Source organism: Spinacia oleracea, chromosome 2, assembly GCF_020520425.1.
Source record: "Spinacia oleracea cultivar Varoflay chromosome 2, BTI_SOV_V1, whole genome shotgun sequence".
NCBI lineage: Eukaryota > Viridiplantae > Streptophyta > Magnoliopsida > Caryophyllales > Amaranthaceae > Spinacia > Spinacia oleracea.
In genome coordinates this window covers 6,334,966-6,345,599 of record NC_079488.1, presented here as the reverse complement: position 1 = coordinate 6,345,599, position 10,634 = coordinate 6,334,966, and the positions used below count along the sequence as shown (strand labels likewise).

At 32.7% G+C, this 10,634-nt stretch overlaps 2 protein-coding genes and 1 non-coding gene across 3 annotated transcripts; all 3 read left to right on the top strand.

Moving 5' to 3' along the window:
- Positions 1-1,855: 1,855 nt before the first annotated feature.
- LOC130466760 (NAD(P)H-quinone oxidoreductase subunit K, chloroplastic-like) lies at positions 1,856-2,689 on the top strand. The gene is given in 3 exon segments (XM_056835361.1): positions 1,856-2,152; positions 2,154-2,271; positions 2,273-2,689. Coding segments are annotated over 3 exon segments (831 nt in total). The 5' UTR covers position 1,856.
- A 116-nt stretch (positions 2,690-2,805) lies between these two features.
- Positions 2,806-3,441, top strand: LOC130466761 (NAD(P)H-quinone oxidoreductase subunit J, chloroplastic-like). Its single transcript, XM_056835362.1, is given in 2 exon segments — positions 2,806-2,866; positions 2,869-3,441. Coding segments are annotated over 2 exon segments (474 nt in total). The 3' UTR covers positions 3,282-3,441.
- A 1,897-nt stretch (positions 3,442-5,338) lies between these two features.
- On the top strand, positions 5,339-5,411 carry TRNAT-UGU (transfer RNA threonine (anticodon UGU)). The gene has a single exon. It is a non-coding gene; the product is annotated as a tRNA-Thr (tRNA).
- Positions 5,412-10,634: the final 5,223 nt, after the last annotated feature.

Genomic DNA, 10,634 nt, shown 5'->3' with positions numbered 1-10,634 from the left:
AGAGTCGAGGGTATCTAATAAGATTTACCTACTATTGAATTTGAACCAATGACTCCCGCCGTATGAAAGCAATACTCTAACCGCTGAGTTAAGTAGGTCTTTTATCATTACAAATTACAAAGAGGACTAAATATAACCATCCCATAGATTGATTATAAATCAAATATTATATGTAAGTAATATAAATCAAACAGATCAAAGAGCTATGATGGTGGATCGTGGAATAATTATCTTGACAAGAAATTATCTACATACTAAAATATGTAGCATAAACACAAGGGCTATAGCTCAGTTAGGTAGAGCACCTCGTTTACACGTGCGCCAATGTTTTTCAGGGGAGTCCATCATACAATCAAAAGAATTTATCGTTTTGATAAATCCATGTCTTACTCTATGCCTTTTAGGAAAGAAGAGAACAATAGCCTGACAATTAGTTCTAGTTCGGTCTGATTCAAATGTCCATTTAGTTACCAAATAGAACCCATTATTGATTTGAGATATTGATAGGGTGAATACCCAGCCTATTCAATGCTAGGCATAATGAGTATAAGGGCCTCAAAAATCTCTTTTCGTCCTATGAACTTTAAGGTGTATGAAGTTTCATATTGGATTCTTTAAGCAGAACGATAGAGACTCCATTTAATTTTAAATTGAATTCAGGCCAAAAGCAGACCTACGTCAAGATAACTCTTCTTTGAAACACTTTGGTAGTGCTTTTGAATCAAAGTTCAAATAAATAATGAAAATGAATCGGAGCACATGGAACCATTTTCTTTCTATCAAGAAAAAATATGGTGGACTAGCTGATATTTATATCAATTAATGAAAGAGCCCAATGCAAAAAAAAAAAATGCATGTTGGGTCTTTGAAACAGTTCAAATCATTTTGAGAATAAAAAGTTTGATCTGTTTTACCGAGAAAGTCTACAGTTCGAGTCCGTATACCCCTAGTAAATTTATATACTATCGAATGAATATATATAATTTATTAAACTAAATAGTTTAATAAATTTGTATATTTCATTCGGTTATTGTTTAGAAACGATCAGTTGGCTCTTTTCAAAATAAATATATATTAATATTGTCAAAGAGACTTTTCAAATTCCTATACCTAACCTAACCTATGAAAGTGTAAAACAAGTAGTCGTTTTTTTCCTTATACAAGCAAAAGAAACGACTCTGTCCGAATTCGAATTAAATAAACTATACCAACAAGAGTCCAATCCTGAAATTGAAATTCTTAAACATTATTTTAATCTTACGCGTGAATTCTCTCTTCGAAGAAAAAAAAATGAGAATTCAATTTGGAATTCTTTTATTTGTTTAGTTAGAAAAAATAGAGGTGAAAGTGAGAAAGTTTTCTTTGTATATGTATAAGATAAGAACAAGAAATAATTTATATATTTCTATATAATTAAAAATGGAATATAAAAAAAGGAAATAAGAGTTCAGTAAATCACTCTTGAAACGAGCCACATCCCGCAGTAAACAAACGAAACTCGGTTTAGGTAGTTCACTCAAACTTAATTGTTGTTTTGACTAAAGAGTTATGGATAACTTGTCAATTCGAATCAAATAATTCGACATATTTTCCACATTCATAAGGAGTCCGTCTATGTTTCTACTTTATGAATATGATATTTTCTGGGCATTTTTAATAATATCAAGTGTTATTCCTATTTTAGCATTTCTATTTTCCGGAATTTTAGCACCGATTAGCAAAGGACCCGAGAAACTTTCTAGTTACGAATCGGGTATAGAACCTATGGGGGATGCTTGGTTACAATTTCGAATCCGTTATTATATGTTTGCTCTAGTTTTTATTGTTTTTTATGTTGAAACGGTTTTTCTTTATCCATGGGCAATGAGTTTCGATATATTGGGTGTCTCCGTATTTATAGAAGCTTTAATTTTCGTGCTTATCCTAATTGTTGGTTTAGTTTATGCATGGCGAAAAGGAGCATTGGAATGGTCTTAATTCCCGAAGATTCCGACAAAAAAAAGAAGATTGAAACAGTTATGAATTCCATTGAGTTTCCACTGCTTGATCAAATAGCCCAAAATTCTGTTATTTCAACTACATCAAACGATCTTTCAAATTGGTCAAGACTCTCAAGTTTATGGCCGCTTCTCTACGGTACCAGCTGTTGCTTCATTAATAGGCTCACGATTTGACTTTGATCATTATGGACTCGTACCAAGAGCGAGCCCTAGACAAGCGGACCTAATTTTAACAGCCGGTACCGTAACAATGAAAATGGCGCCTTCCTTATTTTAGATTATATGAGCAAATGCCTGAACTAAAATATGTTATTGCTATGGGAGCATGTACAATTACAGGGGGGATATTCAGTACCGATTCTTATAGTACTGTTCGAGGAGTTGATAAATTAATTCCCGTGGATGTCTATTTGCCGGGCTGCCCACCTAAACCCGAAGCAGTTATAGATGCTATAACAAAACTTCGTAAGAAAATATCTCGGGAAATCTATGAAGATAGAATTAAGTCTCAACCGAAGAATCGATGTTTTACTATCAATCACAAGTTTCGTGTTGGGCGGAGTATTCATACCGGAAATTATGATCAAGCATTATTATATAAATATAAATCTCCATCGACTTCAGAGATTCCTCCTGAAACATTTTTCAAATACAAAAACGCAGCATCTTCCCGCGAATTAGTGAATTAAACAGGATTCTTTTTTTGGACTTGTAAGCAGCAGGTCAATTTTCATAAATTTCATCATATCGTAAAGTAAATATAAAATATTTATACAAATAAACAAGGGAAGGAGATATAAACAAAATGCAGGGTCGTTTGTCTGCTTGGCTAGTCAAACACGGGTTAGTTCATAGATCCTTGGGTTTTGATACCAAGGAATAGAGACTTTACAAATAAAGCCCGAAGATTGGCATTCCATTGCTGTTATTTTATATGTATATGGTTACAATTATTTACGTTCTCAATGTGCTTATGATGTAGCACCGGGCGGGCTGTTAGCTAGTGTGTATCATCTTACGAGAATAGAGTACGGCGTGGATCAACCGGAAGAGGTATGCATAAAAGTATTTGCTCCAAGGCGGAATCCTAGAATTCCATCCGTTTTCTGGGTTTGGAAAAGCGCGGATTTTCAAGAACGGGAATCTTATGATATGTTTGGAATCTCTTATGATAATCATCCACGCCTGAAACGTATTTTAATGCCCGAAAGTTGGATAGGATGGCCCTTACGTAAGGATTATATTGTCCCAAATTTTTATGAAATACAAGATGCTTATTGATGATAAGAAACTTCTTTTCACTTCTATGATATCAGATATTTAAAGACTTTTTATATGTTCTGCTCTAGATCAAACAGAATAATTGATGTCCCGCCGGTATTCTATTATGGATAGATAAAAAATTCATTGAGATTCTAAAAAGTTGTCTTTTGGATGAGCTAATAACCGGTAGAATGAACTAAAAAGTTCTATATTATGAACTTTGTACCGCATATCCATCAATTACTTAATTAGACTTAGACGGGTTCCAGAAAGTCATATAATGTATTAGGAAATGAAGAAATAGATATCAAAGAGAATCTGATTCTATTTGCACTCTATCTGAGATAAATCTTATCTCTATTTCATCCTTTAATTCTTCGAGACTTTTGTTTGAGTGTTTCAACTGCCTAATTTAAACTTTTGGCATATTTTGTTTGAATATGTATGAAAATATTATTTTGCCTGAGAGTAAACACAATATGAACAAATATAAAATAAAAAGAAACCATAATCAATTTTTTTTTTTTTTTATAAACATTCTACCCATCTATTTTATAGATAGATGGGGTCTATCATATCGCATGATACCTAGCGAAATACCTTATGTATGTGTCATGATCTCAACTATTAATGAATATAATATGTATATCAATCCATCAAAAAAACATGTGCCAGGAACCATATTTGAACTGATGACACGAGGATTTTCAGTCCTCTTCTCTACCAGCTGAGCTATCCCGACCATTCATTCACCTTTCGGGCGCATCATCTTCTCATTTCATTTTACTCGATAACTCGGGTTTATGTCAATTAAACGGATGAAAAGTATTATAAAGTATTATATGCGTACCGGAATCCCTTGAGTTTTCCAAATTTGTCTATAATTTTATTTAAGTTTTAGTACAAGTAATAATATGAATTGTGAATCACTAAACTGAGTACTCCTTATTCAAAAATATTTATTTGTATGTTTATCATATATATCACAAGACTTGTGAAAAGAGAAAATTAGGGATATAACCGCCTTCAACCCGTTAATGAAAAAAAAGAGAAGTAATTAGGAAGTAAAAAACTCTTTTGGGGATAGAGGGACTTGAACCCTCATGATTTTTAAAGTCGACGGATTTTCCTCTTACTATAAATTTCATTGTTGTCAGTATTGACATGTAGAACAGGACTCTATCTTTATTCTCGTCCGATTAATATTAATTAAGTTCCTCCCAAAGATCTATCAGACTATGGAGTGAATTATTTGGTGAATGAATATTTGTTAGAACAGCTTCCTTTGAGTCTCTGCACCTATCCTTTTTTTTAATTCTTGCTTTTGAAAAAAGGAGTTGGCTCAGGATTGCCCATTTTTATTAATTCCAGGGTTTCTCTGAATTTGAAAGTTTTCACCTAGTAGGTCTCCATACTAAGGCTCAAGCCAATTAAGTCCGCAGCGTCTACCGATTTCGCCATATCCCCTTTTTTTTTATTAAGATCTCCGTGTCATGTCCTTCCCTTTTATTCTTTCATTTCTGACGGAACCCTCGAATTAATTCGATTTAATATGGCTTACTATACCGAAAAATGCTTCCTCCTTTTTATTTTTTGTCTACCTTCTTGCATTTATATCAGATTTGATTTTGTCTAATCAGACCTGATTCTATCATTTTTGTAGCTACAATTCAATATAGAGGGATATATACCATATATATCCTCTGTCCCGTTCATTTTCCCGTGCAATTTTTAATACTCAAACGGTCGATTCTTTTTTTGTTATCATCATCTACGAATGCAAGCAGAAGAATATCTTATTATGTTAATATAATCTGGAGTTCATCTTTCTCAATTCTAATTTTTTTATTTCTATTTTAAATTAATTTGAAAATTCATAGCTCTACGAAAAAGAGAATATATAATTTCTAAATCGAATTATTTTAGACGAAAAATATTTTATAATGTATAGAATATACATTCTATTCATTTGTTATTTGATTTCAAATATTTATTTGAAATTCATATATATAAAGAATAAAAATGAATAAGCCTAAAACTAAAATATAGTGTCAGTGCATGTATAATTTCTGGGAGCCCGCTTAGCTCAGAGGTTAGAGCATTGCATTTGTAATGCGATGGTCATCGGTTCGAGTCCGATAGCCGGCTTTTTTCTATTTTTCTTTGTTCTTTAGATATATTTTTATCTTATTTGAAATCGAAGACCAAAGAAAATAATAAGGGTGTTTTTGCCTTCTTTAAAACAATCTATTATGTCGTAGCAACTTACAACTAGGAAGAAAAGGAAAAGCAAAGGGTAATCCGGAAAAACTCTTTCTTTTCCTTTTTTTTTAACTTACATATTGTAATACAAAATATATAATATATAAAAAGGTTTGTATATTAATGTATATACAATCCATTTCATTGGAATCCAACACTTCGAAATCCAACATTTCAGGGGATTTCGTTTCATTTATCATTTAGTTCAGTTTTAATTTAGGGTTTTTTGTAAAATGGAATATATATATATATATATATATATATATATATATATATATATATATATATATATATATATATATATATATATATATATATATATATATAAATAGAAATAAAGAAAATAAATAAAGAAAGGAGTCTTTATGTCGCGTTACCGAGGGCCTCGTTTCAAAAAAATACGCCGTCTAGGAGCTTTACCTGGACTAACTAATAAAAGGCCTAGAGCCGGAAGTGATCTTAGAAACCAATCACGTTCCGGGAAAAGATCTCAATATCGTATTCGTCTAGAAGAAAAACAAAAATTGCGTTTTTATTATGGTATTACAGAACGACAATTACTTAAATACGTTCGTATCGCCAGAAAAGCCAAAGGGTCAACAGGTCAGGTTTTACTACAATTACTTGAAATGCGTTTGGATAATATCCTTTTTCGATTGGGCATGGCTCCGACTATTCCTGGAGCCCGCCAATTAGTTAACCATAGACATATTTTAGTTAACGGCCGCATAGTAGATATACCAAGTTATCGTTGCAAACCCCAAGATACTATTATGGCGAGGGATGAACAAAAATCCATAGCTCTAATTCAAAATTCTCTTGATTTATCCCCCCGCGAGGAATTACCCAAACATTTGACTCTTAACCCATTCCCATATAAAGGATTAGTTAATCAAATAATAGATAGTAAGTGGGTCGGTTTAAAAAATAAATGAATTACTAGTGGTAGAATATTATTCTCGTCAGACGTAGCCCTAAATAAAATAGAGAGCATTGCAGCCGTTAAAAAGTTAGAATGAACTAAATTTGCATATTAGTATAAAAAGTTAAAAATTATAGTCGTTTACTTGTATGTAGAACGATCTAACAACGTTAACCAAACCCGAATGACTCAAGACTAATTTTTGAAAAGACCCGAGCGTAACCGAGTTAGTCAAATACAACATATTTTGAATTGAGTAAAATCTTGATAAATAAACTTATATGTTAGTTTACTTACCATGCATTATTATTTTAATTAACATTCTTACTTACCAGTTACCATGTTATATTATTAATAGTAGACTAACATTAAAAGTTCATTTATCAATATTTTTTATATTTCTTATCAGATTAAAAAGTTATAATAATACATAAATAAAATTATATCATAAAGGAAAAAATAATATTGATTTAGCTTTCCTCCAATAATATATTATTCATTCACATCTATGGTAATTAAAATATATTTTTATCTTAGTTTCCTAAAAAAACGTAATGTAATTTATTTATTTTAAAGTAAAAAATAAAAAAATAAAAAAACATTTTGGCGGGAAAAAATCGAACCAGGAAATAACACGTATCATTTCTGGTGTCTCTTTTAGTATATAATAATAGAAATAATAGATAATAGATTTTAAAGTAAAAAATAAAAAATAAAACATTTTAGCGGGAAAAAATCGCACCAGGAAATGACACGTGTCATTCCTGGTGTCTCTTTTAGTATATAGTAATAGATATCACTAGTAGAAAAAACATCATTTGCAACCCATCATTTACAACTCATCTAATGAACAGAAGTTGCAAAATATCCTTGGTCAACGCGGGTCAGACTTTAAATGAGTTATTATTAGCGTTTGCTTACCATCGAACGCTGCGAGAAATAGAGAAAATAAATAAAAAAATTAATCGCAGCTTGGACCATGTTTCTACGCGCTGCAATCGTGCTATAGTCGCAACTCACACACTCGCGCGTTGCAATCCCTTTTCAAATCTGAAAAAACAAGCCCTCGAACTCTCCGTCAATTTCACAATTCTCTCTCAAACCCTAGGTAGAGTTCTTCTTCCTCCCCCCCTGAATCTCTCCAAATCTTTAATGGATTCATCTTCTTCGATTTCGTGTCTAAGTCTTTCCACCCCGGTCATAGAGAGAGAAACATAAGGTGGAAGAGAAAGAAAGATGGTGACCTTTTGGTATGGCTCAATGTTCCTACCATTTGTTCGCCCATTGCGGTAGGGATTCGACGCCTAAAATCTTTGTTTTTCTTCGATTTTTATTTATTTATTTATTTTGTTTCGTTGATTTTGATTGTGTTTAGGGTTGATTTGTTGTTCTTCCTTTGACTTGATGTAAAATTTTGGGGTTTAATCGATTGAGCTATTAACTTAGATCATTTAGGGTTAATTTTTAGGTTTTTGAAGTTATACGGTTGATTTTATGGCCAAATTGTGTCTGGTTATTTGGAATACACACAAGTCGTATTTGTTTGATTTTCGTATATTCGAATCACCTGCGATGAGATTTTCTTTGACCTGTGCAATTTGATGGTTTCATGTCTGTAATTTCTCTACTCTTTCTCTCAATTTTGATAATTCATCTCGTAATTGTGTTCATTGTTTTGTTTCTCTTTCTGGGTATGCGTAATTTTGTCCCAATTTTGGAAGGTACAATTCCAAATTTGTGGCTAATTCTTTCATGGGCCTGTAATTTGATACCCATCTTTATTAAATTTTGATGCCCAGAAAATAAAAAAATTGGGAAAAGGGTTTTGGAGTAAATTTTTGTGGATTAGTGAAGTTAAATTAAGTGGGTGATAGTTGATTCATTCGTGCTCATGCCTTGTTTTTGGAAGAAAGGCTAGAATGGAATGTTTTCTTGTCTTGAAATATGATGTTGAGACAGAACGTCCTGTAAGAAGTTTAAATTCTTCTCCTTATGCATTTCGGTTTTCCTGGCTGCTTGTGTTGTTAACTTTCATAACTTGCCATTATGCCGCAACTTAATTTCAGCTTGAACTTTCCCATAACGGCTCGGATATCATCATAATATAATTATTGACCTTTGATCTTCTGTGCAGAGAACAAAGGATCTTGATACAGTTGACTTGCTTGATCAATTACCAACATTACAACAACTTCTTTACAGGGTTCTTGGTTGCCAGGTATGATTGTCTTGTTCTTGTAAGCTAATAAAGAATCCTTGTTACGTGTATGCACGTTTATATTTTTTTTTACATAAGAATAAATTGGGTGAAAGGTGCTTTCTTTTAATCCTTCTATGAAATTCTCTTCATTGACTTCATTTTCACTATTTTACTCATCCTGGAATCTGTTATCTGGTTTCCTAATTCGAGTGTAGTTTTGTTTCCTTTCTGTTACTACCAATTTTAAAAAAAGTTCACAGAAACCAGAATTGACGGTCAAGTTTGATGGCATCTGTTTTAGTGTACTTGATAAAGCTTGCACTCATTTATCTTTTTATATTCGATTTTTCAAAAAAAAAATGATTTAGATTTGATTTAGAAGGATCTTAATTTCTTTTGTGTTGTGATATTTAACAATGATTTATAATAATAATTATAATTTTGAAGTGAATAAATTGGATAGTCGTAGTTCTGAGTTACCCTCTGCTTTTTACTGTCAATCCACTTCGCGTACTAACACATATCTCATTCCTCCGCCGTTCCCTATCACTCTCACACACTTTCTCTCTCCTTCTCTCAAATATTCGATCTCCTTCGATCTACTTCCCTCAAATCTTCGGTGTTGACAAGTTTGGCTGTAATTTACTTTCATTGCTGCAGGATCGCCGCCGTCCCTTATTTTTGCCGGAGTTATTACTGTCTAATGAGGATGCATTCAAGTGCTGCTGAGGTAGAAACAATATGTGATGCTCCCTTGGAAATGTTCATCAAGGTTTGCTCTTTGGTTTAATATCTTTCTTCAAGATACAGGTTTTTGCGTGCTTTCTTTCTTTTGACATATTCTGTTGGAATCTTATCTCAGGATGAAAATCACAGAGCAGAGGAAAGAGAATGGATGTGATGCAAGTACTTGATTCATTATTTTGATTATGAAACAGTTAACAAAAAGTATGTGATATGGGGTCTAACTGCTGGGATCTTGATTCGAGTTGCATTAGTTGTTTATAGGTATTTAATTTGTGATTTTAATATGCTTGATCTTTTCCGTACAGAAATTCAACCAAGCTTGGGCAGTTGGGAATGGTGTTTTAACCTCATACTTAGTGTACTGAACTGAGCTAAAATTTTACCGTGCCTCCAACCTTACTGCTAAACTTCAACTGTAGTCAAAGGATATGCTGCCTAAAGTCCTAGAGCTGAAAAGATGAATTTGGAAAATGGACTGCAGACTACAACGCCAATCACCAATAGTCGATAGATACCGGAAATCAGCCTATTAAAACCATTAACATAGTCTCCAATCTCCGTCGTAACTGACTGTCTGATCCTGTTACATAGAGATTAGATTAAGGTTAGTCACATCAAAAGTGTCTCATAATACAGGAACTATGAAAATTAAGATAGATCAGTTAGGTGGTGAATATTTTGTTTCAGAATGTTGTGTGGGTATCAACATGATCAATATACAGTATCCTGAGGTGACCCGTTTTGTCATCCTCCTAGCTGCAGCTTACTTTGAATTTCTTCCATCTAATACCACGCAGGCTGGATGCTAATCTGCTGCTTTGTTTTTAGTTTTGTTTAGGGGGCTGCTATGCTCCCTTAACTGGTGTTTGTTGCTTCTTTGGTTGTATTTTGTTTATTTTCTACCTTTTGGTAATAAAGTTCGCTATATTACCAAAAGCATTTAGGGATAATGTATAATTTGTCTTTGAGAACAAATTTTGCGGCTTATTATTTTTGGTGATTAGTGGCAATAAAATAATTTAAAGTTATGATATTATCTCGCACGCATCGCGTGCATATAAGACTAGTCATAATATAATTATTGACCTTTGATCTTCTGTGCAGAGAACAAAGGATATACAGTTGACTTGCTTGATCAATTACCAACATTACAACAACTTCTTTACAGGGTTCTTGGTTGCCAGGTATGATTGTCTTGTTCTTGTAAGCTAATAATGAATCCTTGTTACGTGTATGCACT